The sequence below is a fragment of the Heteronotia binoei genome, chromosome 7 (genome assembly GCF_032191835.1).
Source record: "Heteronotia binoei isolate CCM8104 ecotype False Entrance Well chromosome 7, APGP_CSIRO_Hbin_v1, whole genome shotgun sequence".
NCBI lineage: Eukaryota > Metazoa > Chordata > Lepidosauria > Squamata > Gekkonidae > Heteronotia > Heteronotia binoei.
Genome location: NC_083229.1, coordinates 108591761 through 108614912, shown reverse-complemented (window position 1 = coordinate 108614912; position 23152 = coordinate 108591761). Strand labels below are relative to the sequence as shown.

Genomic DNA, 23152 nt, shown 5'->3' with positions numbered 1-23152 from the left:
AATCCCTGTCCTGCGGGGCTTGAAACCCAAAGGCATGAGAAAGTCAAACAAAATAAGCAAGTTGGGATAGTTTTTAGAAGCATTTTAGTGAGATGGATGAGAAAGAATCCAGGTTTACTGTTGTTTTCCCAGACCCGGAAAACCCAGGCTAGCCTCAGGACCAGATCTACATGGTTTTTTGTTGGGGGGGGGGGGCAAAATTAAAAAAAATGGCACCCCCTTATGGGCCTATTCTACCTTATGGGCCCATAGACTAGAATGGACTCCGAGTCCATACCCAATTTGGCGCCCCCCACTCCGGTGGTGCCCGGGGCAAACACCCCCCTCTACCCTGCCCCCCTCCGGCTAGCCTGATCTCATCAGATCCTGGAAGCTAAGCAGGGACAGCCCTAGTCAGTATTCAGAAAGGAGACCATCAAGGAAGTCCAGAGTTGCAATGCAGAGGTAGCAGGATTGGTCCTAGACTGTCTGGCACTCTAGGCAAGGCTAACCTGCTTGCCCCCTGCGCTGATAATGTCAAAAAGTCACACAGGGGCATCCAATTCAGCATTCCCAGAAGGCTGGCGCCCTAGGCAATTGCCTAGGTTGCCTAGTGGCAGGGCTGGCCCTGAGAGGTGGGCAACGGCAAGCCACTTCTGAGCCTCTGAATGTCTCTGGCCTTCAAAACCCTTTGGGGTTGCCTAAGTTAGCTATGACTTGATGACAAAAAACAATGTTTAATTTTTTTCCCCCCAGTGGCCAAATTATATTTTTTAAAGTATCTTGCAAGTATTTCCTTCCTTCTTCCCCCAACTTCAAAATTTTATTTCCTAGCAAAGTATTGCTGATGTACTATTTGGTGTCAGTGAATATCTATGTATGTTACACAGATACCTCTTGAAATATAAAAGCATTCCAATTTGAGAAAGGCACTCCCTCTACAGGAAAAAAATATCCATAGCTTAATATAGTTTATATGAAAACATGCATCATTGCATAGTTTGCTGCCAAAGCCATTTCCAAAACCACTCTCCCTTTTGCATATACTGTCATGAAAGATTTCCTTAACTTCTTCTCTATGACTGGTTTTTATTGAAAATATTTTGCTGAAAATAGAAAGGCTGAAACGGTTTAGTGTCTAGTAGTCTCCCTTAGAGTATTTATAATTCTACAAAGTTTCCAATAGTTACCAGATATTCTTGCCCAACTTAATCAGAAAACTCACAGGGTAAATCCATTTTATATACCCCTGAATTACTTTCCCCCTGCCCAGCTCCCACACAGAGTGAGAGAAGGGAGAGAAGACTGCAGATTTATACCCCACTCTTCTCTCTGAATCAGAGACTCAGAGTGGCTTACAATCTCCTATATTTTCTCCCCCCCCCCAACAGACACCCTGTGAGGTGGATAGGGCTGAGGGGGCTTTCACAGCAGCTGCCCTTTCAAGGACAACTCCTGCGAGAGCTATGGCTGACCCAATGGTCAGGTTAAATTCTCCCCAAAGCCCTTTCCCCTCATTATTTTTACATTGCCCAGCTAGAGTTACTAAATCTGAGTTGGGAAAGTCCTGGGATTTGGGGGGTGAAGCCTGAGTAAGGTGGGGTTTGTGGAGAAAAGGGACCTCAGTGGGGTATAATTAGAACTCACCCTCTGAAGCAGCCATTTTGTCCAGGGGAACTGAGCCCTGTCATCTGGAGATCAGCTGGAATTCTGGGAGATTGCCAGGTCTCACCTGGAGACTGGTAGCCCTAGTTCTATCCCATACGCTATTCTACCTCCAGCAAGAGGTAACTGGTTTCTCCTTCATCTGGGATTTAAGACCCTACTTTTCCAAGGCTGGGAATCGTAGGCCTCAATTAATCATGCAAAGATCACAAAAAAGCAAACCTCTTTTTGCTGGCATCCAGATGCCCCTGAGTTTGCCTCCCATCACCACATTTGAGACACTGGCCTACACAATACATACAACCAAGACTTGACTTGGACTGTGGGTAAGGATTCTGAACAATATGGAAATATTTTTGTTTTAACCTTCAGGGATAAAGCTTGAGAATATTGTCGTAGCACCTCTGCATTGTCGACTGATTTAGGTACAGCTTTTTTATATTGTGTGGGTGGATGGGGGAAGATGATTGGATCATACCTGCATCCTCACCCTCAGAATCCAACTACTGTGTTCCTGAGGTCACATCTCCACAGAGGCCTACATATTTTTGAAAATCAAGAATATCAATCCCATAAAGAGAGTTGCGCACTGGTGTAACCTTGAACAAACTGACGTCTCTTATGTTGAGGGAGGTAGGAGTCAGTCAGTATAATCTTAACCCTGCACGCATATGATCAGATTGTTTTACAACCTTTACTGCTCATCTTCACAGGGTCAATATGTTCCCCCAAATCAGGTGTAGCATTTTAAAACCAGATTTTTTTTTTAAAGCAAAAATTATGACTGTTAGTGCGAGAGTACAACCCAGTAGGGACTGACAGCATAGCAAAGACTTCCAATATAATGAGCATTCATTTAGGAAAACTAGGGCAGCGAACCCACATAAGACTTCAGGTGAGGCCCTTTGATTCAGTTTCTACAGAGCAGCCAATAGTTTGCATCAGGATAGCAAAAGCAATTCTCTGTTCCTGCTGTGAAGACCATATATTTCTTTTACTACAGGGGAAAAGCATCATACAGTGGCTCCCATAGTCCTGGTTCTATGGCACAGTCCTCAGTAGGGTTGCCAAGTCCAATTCAAGAAATATCTGGGGACTTTGGGGGTGGAGCCTGGAGACTTTGGGGGTGGAACCAGGAGACATTAGGGGTGGAGCCAAGATCAAGGCTGTGACAAGCATAATTGAACTCCAAAGGGAGTTCTGGCCATCACATTTAAAGGGACGGCACACCTTTTCAATGCCTTCCTTCCGTAGGAAATAATGAAGGATAGGGGCACCTTCTTTTGGGGCTCATAGAATTGGACTCCCTGGTCCAATCTTTTTGAAACTTGGGGGATATTTTGGGGAGAGGCACTAGATGCTATACTGAAAATTTGGTGCCTCTACCCCAAAAAACAGCCCCCCCAGAGCCCCAGATACCCGCGGATCAATTCTCCATGATTTTCTATGGGAATAAATCTCCACAGGGAATAATAGAGTTCCCAGCAGACATTTCCCTCCCCTCCCCCCGCTTTCTGACGACCCTGAAGCGGGGGGAAGGTCTCCAAACTGGGAGATCTCCTGCCCCCACCTGGGGATTGGCAACCCTAGTCCTCAGCCCTGTAACTGAGAAAACATTGGGAGAAGGTTGGGTGAGCTTAGGCAGCGGGTGTCAAATTATAAGGCTGTGTCTGGGAGCTAGTATAGAAAAGCTATGAAATACTGCCTCCCCCCCTCCTTTAAAAACAGGTTTGCCATTTGCTGACCAACACTGTCTGTAGTAACAATGATTGTGTTGAGTGTAGATGTGACACTTCAGCCAAGTAATCTGAAAGTATTTTTAAAAAATGTGAACAATTCTGGCCAGACAAAACCATCTGAATACCTACTGAGATTGTTATTTTAGGTATTCAGAATTTTAAAAAAAGATATATGGCTCTATACTGCTGTAAAAACCATGTTGTTGCCCAGCTCCTCTTTAAAATACAACCCTTGTCATTTAATTTTCATTGGAGATGTACTAGCACATCACTGAACAGCAAGATGGCAATGATGGGCGACAAGCAGGCCTCATTTTGGGCAGGAGCTCACAGGAGCAGAGCTCTGGAACCTCTACATTTTATTGTGCTCTTTCTTTCTTGTGTCCCCTCCACCCAATACTTGCTTGTGGGCTCCAATGTTCAACCCCCCTGTGATAATTCTGCTGAACTCTTAAGATATGGCACTCTTTCTAATATTTTCCCCACAAAAAAGGGGAAAATAACCAAAACATCATGCCACTGTGGCAACATAGGAGGAAGTAATTGTAAACGTATGATGGGAGTAACATTTTATTATGACAGTTAAAATTCAAGAAGCATTTTAAGGTAGATGCTGAGCTGATATAATTTAGTACACCTTCTGGTGATGTCAGGGCTGTGTGACATATGCAAATGAGTTGCGCTAATGAGCTCCAGCACCTCTTTTTCTATGAAATGACATAATGAAGGAGGAGGAGATGATATTGAGTTTATACCCTGCCCTTCAGTAACCAAAGGAGTCTCAGAGCAGCTTACAAATCTCCTTTCCCTCCCCCCCCCCCACATCAGATACCCTGTGAGGTAGGTGGGGCTGAGATAGCTCTCCCAAAACTGTTCTTGAGCAGAAAAGCCTTGTTGGCTGTGGTGGACCCAAAGTCACATCAGCAGGTGTATGTGGAGGAGTAGAAATCAAACCTGGTTCTCCCAGGTAAGAGTCCATGGCTCCCTCATACTGTTTTTTCAGCCTAAAACAGTGCCAGGGCTGTGTGTTAGCAAATACACCTCCACCGTGCTGTTTCAGGTGAGAATAAGGGCATGGGGGAGAGGCTAGAGCCCCTCCTCCCCCTGTGCCATAGTGGTCCCAACCAGAATTGGGCCCCTGCAGCAATCTTAAATGGCTTTTCCATGGTGCTACAAAATGGAGGTACGTCTTTGGGGATACATCTCATCTAGTTGTGCCCTGAGACAATTCAGAGTTTGGGTGGTGCTTCTGGGACCACATTGCCCTCACAGTGAATATGTTGATGTTATGACTCCCTGCATCCACTCAGATTTTAGAACAAATCTGGTACTTAAAAATGAGGGCAATGCTTTCTCCACCCTGTTGCCCTCCTTCTGTATAGTTTTTTTTTTAATACCCTCCCCCATAACTGAAAGGAAAATACATTTTGCAGACAGGTGAAAAGAGTTGCAAAAGGCATCCTGCTATTACAGCTCAGCAGTACTTTGGATCCCTCATGGATTTATTTCAAAGTGGTTTCCACTGTACTGCTATACAGACGTTGCTGCAAGGTTGTAAAATACAAGGCTGGTTGCCAGGATCAAGCTCTGCTGCAGATGAGCTGGCTGAACTGTAGCATACAAGAAACATTACTGAAAAAGAAAATGAAGGAATCAGATAGAAATTGAAGGCACCAAGAAGTGAAGAGCTGCTGATGTTCCATCCAAGCTACAGTCTTGTGAGCAAAAATTCTACTTTGTGAGCTTACTGTCGTTAAATTTGGGAGCTACTGCATAGTGTGCTCTGGGGTCATCCTTCCTGAGCTAAGACAAAAATGCGTGAGCTGGAGGCTAAAAATCTGTGAGCTAGCTCACGCTAACTCAGCTTAGAGCAAACACTGGTGCTGAGATAGGTGAGAAAGAAGAGCAGATCAATAGCAACAGTCAAGCAGAATAAACCAGTGGTTCTGGGGTTACATGTTTGGCCTCCAAATAAATTAAAAAGTCATAAGAGTAATGCAAACAATCACAGAAATCCACATGCAAATCTATAGACCAGGGCTTTTTTTGTAGAAAAAGCCCAGCGGGAACTCATTTGCATATTAGGCCACAGTCCCTGATGCCAAGCCAGCTGGAACTCGTTCCTATGCATTCCTGCTCAAATAAAGCCCTGTATATAGAAGAAGAAGATGACCGCCGATTTATAACCCTCTCTGAATCAGAGACTCAGAGCGGCTTACAATCTCCTATATCTTCTCCCCCCACAACAGACACCCTGTGAGGTAGGTGGGGCTGAGAGAGCTCTTACAGCAGCTGCCCTTTCAAGGACAACTCCTATGAGAGCTATGGCTGACCCAAGGCCATTCCAGCTGCTGTAAGTGGAGGAGGGGGGAATGAAACCCATTTCTCCCAGATAAAGAGTCTGCACACTCAACCACTACACCAAACTGGCCAACCAATCTATAGCACATCAGTTTAAACCCACCTCTTAAGCCCTGCTTTCTGTGCCCTTGCCTTCAGAGGTGGTGCCTAAAGGCAGTCAGGGAAACCCAGGTTCAAAGCCCCAGTCTGCTATGAAAGCTTGTTGTGTGACTTTGGGCCCATCACGTACTCTCACACTAACCTACCTCACAGGATTGGAGGACAGGAGAACTATGTTGTAAGCCACTGTCAGTCTCCATAAGGGAGAAGGATGAAATATAAATAAAATTAACAATGAATCATAGAGACAGAACATTTTCTGTGACACCTTACCTTTGGAATGGCCTCCCCTTTGAGATTTGTCTGATGCCTAATGTACTCTTTGGGCATCAGGCCAACTGTTTTTATCCAGTTCTTTAAACTAGCGATTTTATCTTACTAGCTTTGTAATGATTTGCTTCTGCTTTATGAATAGTTTTTATGCTGTTTATGGCCAATGGCTTGTTTTTATATTGTCAAATGGTTTTAATTGTAGCTTGCCTTAAGCAGACTCTGAAGAGGTGGCACAGAAATGTATATTTTAAAACTGTGATTGTCCTTGAAAGTTACCCAGAGTAAAATACAGCTCAATCGAGAATTATTCAATATATGTTCTATGATGTTTATACTTCTGAAAGGACAAGTTCACTTGCTTCTCTTTTTAAGATGTTCCTCCAGAAAAAGCATGAAGAGCTGATGATCTTTTCCACACATCTTTGTTAATTGTGGCACAGGAGAATTTGGATAATGTGGATAAAATCTTTAACAGATAAATGTACAATGTATTTGTATACATGCAGGTTCTGTGCTGTCATTAGATTTAATGCATATATATGTCTGTCTTTTTTTATCCCATCATTCTTCCAAGGAACTAAGAGTGGTGTACATCTCCCCTCCCCCATTTTTTTTCTCACGACAACCCAATGAGGTAGGTCAAGCTGAGAATGAGCAATCAGCGCATGGTTATCCAGAGAGCTCCACAACCAAGCAGGAGCTTGATATCCACGCCCCAATCCGATGGACCTGCCGCCCACAACATCCTGCTGGGACACACCTGGTGAGCGAAAACTGTACCTGCTATTACATACACAGGGCTATGAAAAAAGTAAATATTATCAGTGCATCATTTGTAATGGACAGAACTTGCTGTTCCTTTTAATTTTTTCCTCAGGTTTGGCCTAGATATGAACAGCACGGAACAAAAACACAGAAATGTGAAGCACCCCAGGCTTTCTATATAAAGTTTCATATGAGGCTATCCGAGAGAAGCCACAGCGGAGAAGCAATCTGTCAAGGAACAAAGCCGCAACCATTCTTTCAATGCCTCATGTTACAACGGGACATCCTTAACGATTTGCCATCAAGGTGTCCTGAGGTTTGTTTCTAACCACCACGTATTCACATTCATTCTGGGGAAAGGGTCTTTTCTATTAGGCCGTCCTGGGTTCTTTACTAATATAAACTTCCATGGTTAGAAAAGAATTACAGACACCAGACTTAATTTGGAACCTCATCTTTCTTGTATGCCTCGAGATCGGTGGCTTCAGCTTTAGAAATTTGTGGCCCTGAAGAAAGGAAGTTAGAAATTATGTGCGAACCACAAAAACCCATTAGAAAGACGATATATTACCAAAGAGGCTCCACTGGAAATGTAATCATCTTTCAGGGCTGTTTCTGAAGGAAAAAAGGGAATACAGTGCTATTTTTCTGAGGTATCCGGTGGGTATGTATGCTCTCTAATGCAACAGATGAGCAATAGCTCCACTGGGACATACAAATAATTGCCAAGGCTACAGTCAGTTGCTCTTTGCCCTTCCCTGTGTGTATCTTTGTTGAAAAAGGAGACAAAATGCCACCTCATTCACTCTCCCGTGAGTTTAACACACAGAGGCTGCATGCCACATCTCATTTTGATGGTCAAGGGTAGGGCAAAGCGATAAGGAAAGAGACAGACAAGATTTAAAAAAAAACAAAACCAGGGAGCTGTTTCTCAAACTTTTTTGAACTTTTGCTGTTTCTTATCAATGCCATTAAATTTCTGGACATCCCCTTGCCCAAAGCAACGATGTGTTCAACATATGAGCATTGTTCAATATGTGCTCGTAGGTGCAGGAATTAGGACATTAACCCAAACATTGGTAATAGATGGGGACTCCTCAAACATTCTGCTTAAATGCTCATGTAGATGAAACACTGGCACAAAGTAACAGTAAACTCTTTATTCTCAATCCACAGAATTATGAGGGGAAGGGAATGCTATCACCCCCAAGAAAGCATTGCGAATTTATAGGTCTTCTGTCAGGGCCACTCAGCCCACTAGTTTCTCTTCTCCTTTTCTAGAATTTAGTTTCCTATCCTTTCACCCATCTGTCTTGCCTTGTACTCAGGGGTGGAATTGTAGCAGGAGCTCCTTTGCATAGTAGGCCACACACCCTGATGTAGCCAATCCTCCAAGAGCTTTTTTGTAAGCTCTTGGAGGATTGGCTACATCAGGGGTATGTGGCCTAATATGCAAAGGAGCTCCTGCTACAATTCCACCCCTGCTTGTACTTGGGAAGACCACACTTGCTGAAATATCAAAACTCAGCTAACAGAAAAGCAAATAATCTACTCCTTCCTGGAACTTTATGTCTAGGACCTCTTGGGGTAGGGGGTGATCCCCACTGTTTGAGAAACTAGGCCATACAATTCTGCTTTCAGGAAGCTTGAAGAATGGCTTCTTCCATGTACTATTGATATCAACCCTCCAGGCTGAAGAAAAACTGGCAGGCTATAAGATGGACAACCTCTGGTTTATCTAAAGGTACATCTGCCCCAGACATTGCTAGGATGATGTGACTGGATGTATTCCAGACTTAATGTACTCCAGACATTTCCATAACATCCTTAAAGGTACAAACTCAATACATAAGCTTATTTGGACAATGTGTCTCTTCCTACATGCTCCTCACAGGCAAAATTCTAAGTTGACTCAAGCAGTTGGTTTGTATTGAGTCTGTATCTTTAAGCAGGTTATGGAAATAATATTATAGCCCCAAGCCTGAAGAAAAGCATTATTGAAACAGGAATTGAAATACCGACTGTCCTGTTGCACACATTATATTTTCATGGGGTTTATGGAGATAGAACATTACCATATATATGGGGTACATTGAGATCTTCAGGAATACTGTGAATTCTACAGGAGTACCGTGACTGTGAATTTTACAGGAGTACTGTGAACTGTATTCAGAAGGATTGGACTGAGAATTTCTTTGTGTGAACAATATTTCTGTGGTTTGCCTGTTCTTATGGCAATAAATACTGTATGCATTTTAGTAATTTTGGTCACAGTAACCTTTGGGTTTATGTTGTCAGTTAAAAGGCTGGCAGATGTCCACTGCTCAGCTTGCTGGCCATTAGCAGGACCTTGAAATCTGCTGCCTGAAGTAGGCTGCCCTATTCTGCCTAATGAAAGATCTAGCCCCGTCAGGCTGAGAACTGGCTGTGCTATCCGTGGAAACAAAAGAGCACACCTGCAGAAAGCATCATGACATCCTCCATATCCGGTGTCCTTCCTCTCCTCCCCCCAGGGCCTCTTTGAATACCTCTAGTTAAGCACTAAAATACCAAACCAGCAGCAGAGGAAGCTCCCAGTGCTACTCTTGGGGACATGCACATTATTCACAGGGAGACGCACAATGACAAAGTCAGAGAATCTCTGCCACAATGTATTCAAAGAGAGTAAGAACACAGCTTTATTTATTGAACAGAACCGAGTTGCGCTGAGCCACCCTTTCAAACCGCTCAAAGAATTTCTTTTGAAAGGATGTCACTCTAGGGTCTTCGGAAACTTCTGTGGCATTTTCCAACCCCCCCCCCCTTCACAAGCGATAGCTTTGGAATGAGAGTTGTGGTTTACTAAGTGCTTTTAGCAGGCAGAGCTCTGGTGAAGAGTGACTAAACAAATCACATCGAGCATAAGGCAAGTGAGGTTAGAAGCTCCTCTGCCTTTGTCTGGAGCAGGGAATGGCAGAGTCCGCCCACCCCAGCCTCAAATTATCTGAGCTCTAATGCTTTCTGGTAGCTCTAGGCTTCCCAATCCCCCACTGGGGGCAGGGGATCCCCCGCTCACCAAAAATCCGGAAGCGGGGGGAAAATGGTGGGCATTTTCGGGACTCTCTAGGATTCCTCTCTATGATCCTTCGGGGAGTCATGTGTTTTCCTGAGTTGGCTCCCTGTAGGGTGCGCTGGCCTGCAGCACTGATTTTTCCCGCCAGGTTCTGGCATCACCCCCAGCCAGCTCACGGGTCTCTGACTGGCCAATGGGCACGTTCTGGCTTTGAGGAGTGGGCTCTGCTGGGCTTGGCCCGCCCTCCTCAGCAGCTGTCTATAAGCCCTCATTTGGTGGGACAAACACTCTACTTGCTGCTTACCATTACCTGCATTGTCAAGTCTAGCGGTGGAGCCTGAGCTGAGATGGTCCCTGGAAAAAGTAAGATACCTGGAAAAGTAGATGGCTGGTGTGTGTGGGGGGGTATTTCCCCCCCATCCCCGGGCCATTCTGTAGCCTTTGGAGGTGTTGAGGGGGGGATGCAGCCAGGGCCTCTCCTACTACCACCAGGAGAAGCTGCCTAGCAGGGGTTGAGGATCAGCTCTGTGTTGTGCTAAAAAGCATGCACTCCAGTTTATAGTAAAACTTCTTTAGTGTTAAGGTGGCACAGGAATCTGGTTTCCTTGCCTTGCAGGCTCTGACTTGATTGCTTCCCTGAGAAGCAGATGGCTGGGTAGAGAGGGAAGAGAGGGTTGGAATTTTGCCCCCATCCCTGGACAATTCTGCAGCCTTTGGAGGAATCATGGGGGGGGGGGGGAATGCAGCCAGAGCCCCTCTCGTTGCTACCGGGAGAAACTGCCCTGGCAGCCGTTGAGCAATCAGCTCTGTGTTGCTCTGAGAAAACGTGCACTCCAGCCTGTAATAAAACTTTGTTGGTATTAAGGTGGCACAGGAATCTGGATTCCTTGTCTTGCAGACTCTGACTTGCTTGCTTCCCAGAGAAGCGGATGTCTGGGGGAGGGGGGGAAAGAGGGTTGGAATCCCGCCCCCCATCCCTGGGCGATTCTGCAGCCTTTGGATGAATCGTTGGGGGAGGGGAGGGATATAGCTAGAGCTCCTCCCGTTGCCACCTGGAAAAGCTGCCCTGACAGGATTGAGCAATCAGTTCTGCGTTGCTCTGAGAAAACGTGCATTCCAACCTGTAATAAAACTTTGTTGGTGTTAAGGTGGCACAGGAGTCTGGACCTCTTGCCTTGCAGGCTAAGCTCTGACTTGCTTGCTTCCCTGAGAAGCAGACGGATGGGTTGGGGGAAGGGCTGTTATTTTGCCCCCATCCACAGGCTGTTCTGCAGCCTTTGGAGGAATCATGTGGAGATCCACCTGCTTGGAGTTGTGGTAGATAACTCATTGAAGATGTTGACTCAGTGTGCAAATGCAATTTTAAAAAGGCAAATGCTATGCCATGATGGAGATTATTAGGAAGGGGATTCAAAACACATCAGCCAGTATCATAATGCCCCTGTATAATTCTATGATGTGGTCTCATTTGGAATACTGTGTACAGTTCTTCTTATTGCACCTCAAAAAAGAAATAGCATTGAAAAAAATGCAGAAAAAGGCAACTAAAACAATTAAGAGAATGGAACCACCTTCCCTATGAAGAGGGTTAAGGCTCTTTAGCTTGGAGAAACAATGACTGAGGGGTGACATGATAGAGGTTTAAAAAATTATATGTGGGATAGAGAAGGCACCTTCTCATAGTACAAATAGTTGGGGCCACTCCATGAAACTAATGAGCAGTAGACTTAGAACAGATAAAAGGAAGTACTTCACTCAAAGAGTGAATGCACTGCTGCAAGAAGTGGTTGCAGCTACAGGCACAGACAGGGGATTGGGTAAACATATGGAGATCCATCAGAGGCTATTAGTCACAAAGTACAGATGGAACACTACATATGGGGGAGTGATGCTCTCTTGGTGCTTTGGGGGGCAATCTACCTTGCAGGGTGGCTTTTGAGGATAAAATGAAGGAGAGTAAGATGCTGAATATTTGAGGGACAGAAAACAATGTAAAATAAGATTTAAACCTGGAAGGAGGAAGTGACCTCACAGAAAGGACCAGGGAAGAAAGCACGGATTTCAAATGTAGAAAGGTAATATAGGTTGGTGTGTTTAAATCCGAACTTTGAAAGAAGTTACTTTAAAGGAAAAGGTGGGTTTGATGGAGTGCCCTGAAAATGACCTCACAGGTGGGGGTAGAGTTTGATGCAGTGTGCTGGAAGTGACATCACCTGAAGGGGTGGAGCTGAGAAAGTGACATCACTTGACCTTTGACCAGGAAGTGACATCACAGGATACGACATCACAAAAACTCTCCTGGCTCCACCTCCAAGTCCCCAGATATTTCTTGAGTCAGACTTGGCAACCCTACTCCAAGAGCTTACAAAGCTCTTTTTTGTAAGCTCTTGGAGGATTGGCTACATCAGGGGTGTGTGGCCTATTATGCAAAGGAGCTCCTGCTAGAATTCCACCCCTGATTTGGTCCATTTGTGGAATCATGTTACTTGCTTGGCTGCACATAAATTTAGCAACAGAGCCAAAAGCAGCACCATGGGGTGCCTTAAGGAGAGCGAAACAGCACATCAGGGGAGCCAGCCCTGACTTCTGCTTGCGCACCTCAGTCACAAGGAGAAAAAAAGCCTCATGTTACTCTGGAGTCTAACCAACGATGCCGGCTTCTAAGGTAAAAATCACCTCACGTGATCGCTAGCTTGAACCACGTTCCACTATAGATAGCTTTTTCGAAAGCCTTGACACATCATTCTGTCACACTCTTATTAACGCCCATTCTTAACTTCTTAAAGACAGCATTCATTGTGAGAGGGAAAGACTACCTGGCTGAGTTATACATCTTTGACCTCAATATCAGATCTTTTTATCTGTAGAAAAGCTGCTTCCATTACTTTCTCCATCGCTATGCTGCTCCATGCAATGTGCAATGCCATTTATATTACAGTGTCCTAATCTGTCTCTTTGAAGAGCTGTTCAGAACCCTCATCTAGAACAGCAACTTCATCTTCCTTGTAACCCTCTTTAAGCCCAGTGTGCCTTTCTTGAGCACTACATTAATGGAGGCATCTTGAGAGAGCTGTATCATCAAGAAGCAAGAGTGGGTCAGTAATATTCGTGCCAGCCACTCATCTGTTATCTTTTCTACAAGTGCATTTTTTTTAGAAGTACAAGCTAAATCTCAGCAATAGATAGCACAGCTTGCTCCAGATTGCCTTTCCATCAACTGAGATTCATCTCTGTACGAGTTTTTGAGTCCTGTTGTCAGAAGAAATTCACAGGCCTAGATGGACCACTGGTGCCTTCTTCTAATGCAGGGGTGGCCAACAGTAGCTGTCCAGATGTTTTTTGCCTACAACTCCCATCAGCCCCAGCCAGCATGACCAATGGCTGCAGCTGATGGGAGTTGTAGGCAAAAAACATCTGGACAGCTACCATTGGCCACCCCTATTCTAATGGATGCCTAGATTATGGTGGAGGAGGGCCCAGGGCGCTGGGTCTTTCTGACTTACTCCTGCTTCTTCTCCCCAGACTGATCCTGAGGTCTGGGATGAATGAGTAGGAGACCTTGCCTTACCCATGAGAAGCATATTAGATGAAAAATGTCCACAGAAAGTCCTATGAGAACTGGTGTCAAAAATGTTAGGGCTGGAAGTTTAGTTTGCCTGTGTGAAACTTAACATATAAATAGTCAGGGCATATCCAGACAGCAGCTCCCTATACTCTGAGTGCTGTGGTACCCCTCCCCCGCCAAGAGTGTGGAAAATATATATTTTTAATAATAAATTTTGTTTTTCTTCAGGACCAGCCCTCTTCTTTCAACAGAATCTAGGCACTCAAGAGGTTCAGCCAGGGTCATGTGCTCTGGGTTGGGAAATACTTGAAGATTTCCATGGTGTATAATGCCATAGAGTCCATCTTCCAAGGCAGCCATTTTCTTCAGGTGACCTAATCTCTGTCACCTGCAGATCAGTTGCAATCCCAGGAGTTCTCCAGCCACTGCCTGGAGGTTGACAACTCTAGGCTCAGCCCATTCTGGTATTGCAGTTATCCCCATCAGCTACACAGACAAGCATAGGTTTGTTCATTTGTACCCAAAAGGTTCAGATTGCCGAAGTGACACCTCTCAAAACAATAGGGCTTTGCCTATAAAATCTAGTTCCTGTTTTTCAAAGTGCTGAATGGCTACATCCATGTATTTAACATATATGAAATTAACAGAGTGGGGTGCATGAATCATTAAATAATTACTGAAAATCTTAATTAAATAGTGTTGATTTTACATGATTCTTTACACAACAGAGCTGGATTAAACTCCATGGAGGCCTCTAGGCAGTCAAAATCTCGGGGGGCCCCCTTGCAAATTATCTCAGAGTCCGAACACCGGCCCTGCCACCCACGGCCCCTGCTACAGCCTGCAGGCACCTTCTCAAAAGCCCCTTTGACAAAGCTGTGGGGGAGAGGCAGAGAGAGGCAAACTTGGCAATGACGCCAGCAGCAGCTGCACCAGGCAAGTTGGGCAAAGAGCAGTTCAGTTGCTGGCTGGGAAGGCTGCAAGCAGGGGAGAAAAGGGGGGGGGGGGAAGCTGCCCCAGGGCCCCTAAAAGCATGGGGGTCCATAGCCAGTGCCTACTTGGCCTAATTGTTAATCTGGCCCTGTTACACAAGAACATTCCAGAGGCAGGGAGAGTAATTCATCAATGCAATCTAAAGAGAGATAATTGAATTCAATAGAAATAGAAAGGTGTGGCTTTCTTTTGGGTTGTACTGCAAATGACGTAGCCATGTATTGCACTGGAGCATTTTCCTGTTCCTGTTTATATGATCAAAAGGTTAAAGTGAGTGGAAGAATGTTTGGCTGCTTAATAGAACTCTTCCTCAGCAAGTCCCCAGGGTTTCTCAGATGTCGTTATAATCCATCTTCTAAATATGAATTTTTGTATACATACCAATTGTGAAACGGAGTATTAACCCAATAGATCATTACAACAGCCATAACAGTCAGTCACATAAATGTGTGCTTAGGCAAGGGTTTTCTGTTTTTTAAAGTAGCCATTTAACATCACAGATTAAAATTTTCCAACCTGGGAGGCTTTGGTTACTCACATATGAGCGCTGACCTCAAAATTACATCTAACTGCAACTGTAACATCAACCCAGGTATGTTATTTTATGGTAGTGATTTAGGACTAGATTTATGGGAATAACTGGAAAGTTCTTGCTGGGATTAAAGCTCTTGCCAACTCGCAAACAATTTTACCAGCCACAAGCTTCCAGAAGCTCATTCAGTTCTCTTCCCTGTGATCACAATGTATGCCTTATTAAGGTGAAATGATACATCACCCTCAGGCTCCAAAATCTGCATTTGAATTAACCACCCTCCTTGGCTACCATTCCCCTTAGCATTCTACTCTGCCCTGCAGGCCATCTTCTCTCCAAGTCTGACTTATTTGTGGTCACAGAGCCAGCCAAGAGTGGAAAAAGAAATGGAAAATGGTGTAGAGGAGAAAAAAGCAGGCAGGAGAGGGTAAAACACTCCTCATCTCTGGCCCCTGAAAATTCCATCACTCCCCACACAAACATCTTTTTCATTTGCCCCCCTCCCACACAATTAGAAAATATTCTCTTACACATTTATCTCCTATTTTGACATATTTATTGCTTCAATTGTTGTTCCTCCTTAATTAAATCCATACAGCTATTAACTCTATGCACTTAACTTGTTATTCCTGCTTGGTCTCCACGTATCTTAAAATATCTTCATAATGTTTTATGCTAACTCGCTGTTAGGCCTCTGTTTATAAGTCTGAACAGTTTTCTTCCATTTCATTATATCTGAAGAAGTATGTGTGCACACGAAAGCTCATACCATAAATAAAATTTTGTTGGTCTTAAAGGTGCCACTGGACTCTCACTTTGCCTGTAATGGTGTGAGGGAAGGAGGATGTGATTTCCCCTCCTCTGAGAGTTCTTTGCAGGCCCACCATTTGATGTACTACTAGTAGTTGTAACAATAAATAGCAGCAGCTTTCATTAATTGACAGCAAAATAATTATTTTTAGAAGACAGGATTTTGGAAAGGGCAACTTACCATACAGGGCTAAGAAAATGTGCATCTGCCAGTGTGATACACGGCCATTAAAGATACACAAATCCTTGTCTTCTTTTAGTTTCCAGACAAGCCACTTGTGCAGTGTGGTGAAAACTGACACTTTCCCCCCACTTATGTTTCAGAACAAGGAAAACATATGCACCAAAGCAGCCCTGGAAGAGAAAATTCCTTCCATCAAGCTTTGCAGCGAAACTATCTGCCTTTGATAAAACTTTTTTTTTGTTCTGAGGCTGCCCTATAGTTGAACCATAATGTGCATTATTAATTTCCTCAACAGATTTCAGTTCCAGGGCCAGCTGGGAAATCATACACATCATCCATAAGGGCCAGATTTTTTTATTAGGCACTGTAGAGCTTTCTCCTGTGCAGTGGAGATGCTAGTGACAACATTTCCCTCATCTGTTCTTTCTTCCCTTCCAGGTAAGTGCAGAGCAGACACACTTGGAAGCAAGGTACGCCATGGGAATTGGGATATTTAACAAACACTACGGTAAACAGCTGACTCCTGAGGAAGCCTGAGTAAAATGGGCACCACACAGCTGTCACTTCTCATACACCTTTTTCAAACCACATCCTTCACTTGCAAACACATTAGGACCTTTAGACTTTTCAAATCTGAAGCCTAAAAACAGAGCGTGGCTCTTGGAAGCCTCTTAAGCTTTTCTCATACTTCCCGAAAGATCATTCTGTGGACATGGAATGTGTTTATTTGTGCTGCGGAAGAAAGATGGTGAAGAAAAAGGCGGATAAAGGAAAGGTGCCTTCACCTGGAATTTTAACAATTTTGATCACCTTATTAAGGTGAATGAACACAGCCAGGAGCCAACCTCAGGGCTAAAGTGCATCCTTCTTGCTCCCGGCTGCCAAAGCCCACATATAAATTATTAAGCTGAAAAGGCAATATGAGTAGATCACACAGTTCAAGATGCTTCATTTCAGATTCCATATTTACTATGTCATCGATTTCCCTGAGCTGTTTGAAACAAATGGATAGGTTGGGCATATAGCCAAACATGAAACATAATGTTATGAAACACATGTTCCATAGCTCACTCTTAATGTGTGTGTGTGCGTGAGAGAGAGAGAGAGAATGCAACAACAAAAGCCAATCTGAAAGCCACTTTGAATCCAGCCAATTAGACTTCCTTTTAAGGAAAGAGAGGCTCTTTGTGCATGAACGGATACACCCAGGGCTTTTTTTTGAACAGGAACACAGTTCCAGCTGGCTTGGTGTCGGGGGTGTGTGGCCTAATATGCAAATGAGTTCCTGCTGGGCCTTTTCTATAAAAAAAGCCCTACACAAAATAACAGCGGTACAGGGGGTGTAGTCTAGTATGCAAATGAGTTCCTGTGCGAAACAATGGTGATGTGTGCTCAGGATGAAGTGTTTGAGGTCTGAGCTGATTGGGTTTTAATTCTAATAATTTTAGCAGCAAACAATACTGTATGACTATTTTCTTTGTAAAACTAAGGTTGCCAGGTCCAAGCCAGCTGGTCGCTGGTGGAGAAGAGGAGCCTGCAAAACTGGGGGATCCCCTGCCTGGACCTGGGGACTGGCAAGCCTACTTGCAAGCCAAAATTCAAGACAGGCACAATCTTGGTATACAGATTAGGGTTGCCAAGTCCAACCCCAGAAATATCTGGGGACTTTGGGGGTGGAGCCAGGAGACACTGGGGTGGAGCTAGGGGGGAGGGGGGAAACGGCGCGGGGAGCGTGGCGAGCTGCCCCGCAGCTGCCGCCTCTTCTCCGCTCGCCGTGGCTGCTCCTCCGAGATGGGCTCAGGCTGAAGGACCCGGATTCGCGGCTTGCCATGCTCCTGGCCTGCCTCGCCCTCCCCTTCTCTGGTTTTGCCTGCACTGCTCTTGGCTGCTCCTCCGAGATGGGCTCAGCCTGGGCCCATCTTGGAGGAGCAGCTGCGGTGGATGGGGAGGGGGCAGCAGCGGCGTGGTGCGGCGGCCTCGCCTGCTCCAGGATTGGGCGGCTTGCCATGCTCCCCGGCGCTATTTCCCCCCCTCCCCCCGCTTCCGTTTTTTTGGGGAGCGGGGGAAGAGGGTGGAAATCCTGGGGTCCCCCGCCAGGGCGGGAGGGTTGGGAAGCCTAATACAGATTTTAAAACAATTATTTTTCTTTACATGTGAAAACGTGTCAGCAATTTGGGGAGGGACACTGGTAGCATCTAGTAATGAAACAAGAAGACTTTCAAATAAAATGGGGTTTTTAGAAGATCTGAAGCTATGAATGGATCAGTCTGACTGCATTTAGCATATGTTTATCTGTTGTCATTCTCCCCTTTCTGGACCTCAATTTTTCCAGTTCAAGGACACATTATATTCTAAGTACTGTAGCATAGCCAGAGCTTTGATAATGCTAACATCTCACTAAATAACAGAAGCCGTAAGCTTTCCTTTAATTAATATTTTCTTTAGACAGTTACAAATGAATAGCTCTGTTTCCAGAAAGTGAACAAGCAAATCATTCAAACCTTAAAAAAGAAGAGATAGATTTCTCCATTCATTCCCTCTCCTGCTTTGAAAATGAAGGCAACAACAAAGCAGCAAAAAGCAGCAAAATCAATTGGTTTCCTGTCTCCTGTTATGCTTTTTTCCAGGGTATTTATAGTTGTTCTGATTAAAAATTTACTTCTTATGTAACCCTGACAGCACAGTTCATTTCTGCATTAGAGTTTTGTGTGGTTCCTCTTGTGCGCTCGTTTGGCTAAACCTGGGGAAGGGAGATTTTTCTTGTCAAGTTGCTCACTCCAACTGCCAGCGTTGGCACTAGATAAGGGAAATCTAACTGTACACCTTGAACACACACATGTTTTTCTTTGTTGTGAATAACCAAAAGGGGACTGAATTATATTTGTAAGGTGAGTGTACAAAAGGTGGCTTTTAGATGTTGCAATAGGTCACTTGTGATGGCCTTTTTTTGTGATAATTTGGGTTTTAATAGATATGTTTAATAAACAAATACCCACAAGACAGTGACAGACCACAATCTAAATACACCGGCTACATTATACATTAGAAATTGTTTCTAAACTCAATATCCATTTAAATTGCTATTTTGATCTAACCACGATTGTTCCTATTACTCCTTTCCCAATGCCAGAAAAAATTATAAATCTCCCTCTCCTACTTTCTCATTATTCCTTATTGACTGGTCTCTATATTGCTGAATATTTCAGTCTCAGACAGCTATTAATCAACTTGCATTTATGCATTGCTGGCCTTAACCTTTTTCCTGTTGATCATTTTCCAACTTTAAATTGCCCTCCCCCCAGCTCTTTTCTCTCTATGGGGTTCCAGATGCAGCTGCACAAAGGTAAAAATATATATATTCCCCCCCCCCCATAGGAGGAAGTAGTGGAAGGGAGGTTCGGAGCAGAGAAAGCATTAAGCATACATCTCTACGTCAGTGCTCTGCTCAAAATCCCCCTTCCTAAAAGCTGCTTTTCAAAATGAAAAATGGTGAAGGTTTTGACACTCATGTGTAGCTTCTCATTAAGACAACTCGCTGATCAGCAAAATGCAGAGTGTCTCATCCCAAACAACCACAAGAAGGAAGTTGTAAAAAGTGTAAAAGACATCAATATATTTTTAAAGGCTGGTAATAGTAGTCCATGGGTTCACAGTCAGGTCCCTTAGGAGGCAACTTCAGACTGCTTCCCATGGCAGGTGTCACCTGACTTCCCGTAACAAGCATTCCATCTGTACTGACCATGATCCCAGCATTTATGACGCAATTCAAAATCCACACATCTAGCTTCAACTGTCCATATTTCCTTCTCTTAGAAGTTTATTTCTGTGGCAAAGATATGCTGTGTCTGAAATCCAATATCCAACTGTAAAAAACACATTATTTCTTCACCCAGGGACTTTTAACACTTGTTTTTTTCCTGCATCTTGACTTCCTTCTTTCCAACCCTTTTTATTACTTTTTTCGTTTCACTTGTAATCACCAGTTCTGATAAATTCTCAACATGCACAATACAGGGTTGTCTACGTGCATAATACAAGGTTGCAAGCAATCATGATTTGATATTACATCACTGTATGTCGACATAAAAACCTGCAGATTAAAGTGGTAGGGTTTTTTCCCCCTGGACATACGTCGATGTAATATTGATGCAACCACTAGAGGGAGCAAAAGATGTGCAGAAAAGAAAAAAAATGCCAAAGTAATAGTGACACAAAACTGCCAAAAATGATGAAGTGGAAGAGACCTTACTGTTATTCTACATTTACATCCTGCTTTTCAGGGCAGCAGACTAGAACTTAACCCCCAAATCTTTATAGTATAGCTAGATGCATGCGGCCCATCTACATTTATAAACATTTTATTTATTTATTAATAAGGGCCACTAATATGATTAACAAATTAAAACATATACATTAAAATGTCATTTTAAAGCCATTGAAGCAAATATAGAACTACATCAACAGTTAAAACATTGGGGGCACTATTTATCACAACCATCTAATAATCAAATAATATGCTTCACTTACTTTGGATGTGTGAACTCATCAATGTGCTCAACTTTTTCCACCATGTCTCCCCCAATACGTCGGACTAAATCATAGAAGTCATTTGCAGAATATTTTTCAGAGGGCAGCCAAAAAGAGATATCGTTGACCACAGGAGGGTATTTACTAAAAGGCTAAACAAAACAAAACAAGAAAGAGAACAATACAGTGATAAAATTGTTCTGAAAGGATTTGTGTGACAAGTTAAATAATGTAGCTCACTATTTCGAATTCTGTCCTTTTTCATGTTGGGATAGTTTCTAGAAAAACAATCTTGGGCTAAACAAAAAAAGACACTTGCAGGGGCCTTCTGCTGTAGCTTAATTACTATTTAAGCATTCCTACAGGAAAATTTGTAGCAGTCTGCATAATCAGAAGGATAAATAGGGCTGCCAGTTCTGAGTGAGTAAACACCTGGAGATTTTGGGGGTGGAGCCTGCGGAGGGTGGGATCTATGGAGGGGAGGGACCTCAGAGTCCACCCTCCAAAGCAGCCATTTTCTTCAGGGGAACTACTTTCTGTCATCTAGAGATCAATTGTAATAGCTGGAGATCTCCAGGCTCCACCTGGAGGTTAGCAACCCTAAAGCTAAAATAACCTTGCATTTAATAAGCATTTTAACAGTTCATGCATGTAATACGTGCTGAAAGTGAAACCAAGAAGAAATCATAACTAAGCACTATCTCCAAATATCATAGACAGCCATTATTATTATTATTTAGAGAAATAAGATGGTCTTCATCCAATTGTTTTTTAACACCAGTTTCCAGCGTGAGAAAAGAGACTATTTGGTTACCCAGGGAATTAACATGATCACGCATTTTTTGAAGAGTTTCACGTACTAAGAACATCAATGAGGCCGGAATCTCTAAAATATCTGACTGATCACTCTCCCTTCTTTGTTTCCAAAGAACAGAATTTATTTGACGAAACCAGGTCAGCACTAGAAATGGAATCTGAAATAGACTCCTCCTGCAGTACAAGGTCCACCTTGCTCCTCATTTGTCCTGTAAAATATGAAATCTATTACAGATTTTGACTCCAAAAGTTGAAAGAAAGAAAAAAAAAGCATCTAACTTACTTTGCCTAGTGGAATATGTCCAGGACTTCTTAAACATGTGTCCAGACAATAAAAATGTCATCAATGTATTGCAGGTATAAGACAGTTATGAGTGGAAAGGAGTTTAGGAAGCATTGCTCCAAGTAGGCCATGATGGCTAGCATACTGTGGGGCAATGTGGGTGCCCATACCTGTACCATTGATCTGAAGAAACAAGTTGCCACCAAAGTTAAAGTGTTTATTGGTGAGAACAAAATGGCACAGCTTGGTAGCAAAGTCAACTGTGGGTTCTTATCTCACTACATATGCTGTCATTCAGTTCTCACTTATACCCAGAATTAAATTTGATTGGTCTTAAAGATGCCCCTGGACTCAAATTTAGTATTCACATCTGTTGTTAAACTCTTTTATTATCTGTATGCTATTTGCTGCTATTCACAGTTATTCTATTATGCTATTATTGTTATTCATAGACCTTACCAACTGCATTATTCCAATCTTAGCTGTACTTCTGCATCTTGACAAAATTAGCCCTTCCTGGCAACTAACTCCACCCCCATATGCAAAACTTGAGGAAATATGTTTCAGTTAAACTGACAAAGTGAGCATCTACACATGCTAAGTCTCTCAGTTCTCACTTATATCCAGAATTGAACTTTGTTGTTCTTGGAGGTGCAAATGGACCCAAACTTCATTCTTACATCTGTTCATATAATAATTTGCTGCCATTCACTGGTTTTAACAACTGCTTTAATCCAATCTCAGCTATACTTATTGCCCAGTTACTTATGCATCTTGATTCCAACTAGCCCTTCTTGGGAATTAAACCCCTCCCCCCATATGTAAGCTTTGATGAAAACTGTTTCAACATATGTGATGAAGTGTGCATGTACATGAAAGCTTATACCCAGAATTAAACTTCGTTGGTCTTAAAGATGCCAGTGGACTCAACATTTGTTCTGAAGACAAGCATGTAACACACACCTGGAATTTTGCTTTCTGATTTTGTGGCAGCAGCTGCTCCCCACCCCAACCCACTGGAAAGGCTAGCTGTGTTTTAAAATCACGTGCTTTTGGCAGTGAAAAGTGCTACAGTGAAATTAGAAATCACAGTTTTGATTATGTAGCTGGCCCTATGCCATCAACTGATTTGGATCCCAACCTTTGACTGAAATCCACAGATGGTTCATCTGGTATAGTCTTAGAATACAATCCTTTACAGTTAAATGGGACTTCCTTTAGATGCCTCTGGAATTATTCTTGATGTCAGCATATTACAGTATTTTGTAGCAATGGTCTTTTCTGAAGAGTGGAAGTCATTCTTTTTATCTAATAGATTTTTTTAAAGTCAAAGAAGAAATAGAAAACAAGAGAAAGATATGGAATTTGACCACACATGCCTGTGTTGATTTTGGACCTTAAGTGCCATTCAACAGCCTCCATCTCTATATTCCATCATCATCAATAAGCCCATCGTCATCAATAAGCTCAATCAAGACCACAAGTTCATGTACATAAAAGCCTTCTTAT

General features: G+C 43.4%; 1 protein-coding gene across 1 annotated transcript in view; it reads right to left on the bottom strand.

Annotated features, from left to right (window-relative positions):
• The window catches only part of FARS2 (phenylalanyl-tRNA synthetase 2, mitochondrial), a 324061-nt gene that overhangs the window by 64908 nt on the left and 236001 nt on the right, over nucleotides 1–23152 (bottom strand). Inside the window, exon 7 of the mRNA XM_060244360.1 lies at nucleotides 20545–20696. Coding sequence (XP_060100343.1) covers nucleotides 20545–20696 — 152 coding nt within the window. The remainder of the gene's footprint in view (nucleotides 1–20544; nucleotides 20697–23152) is intronic.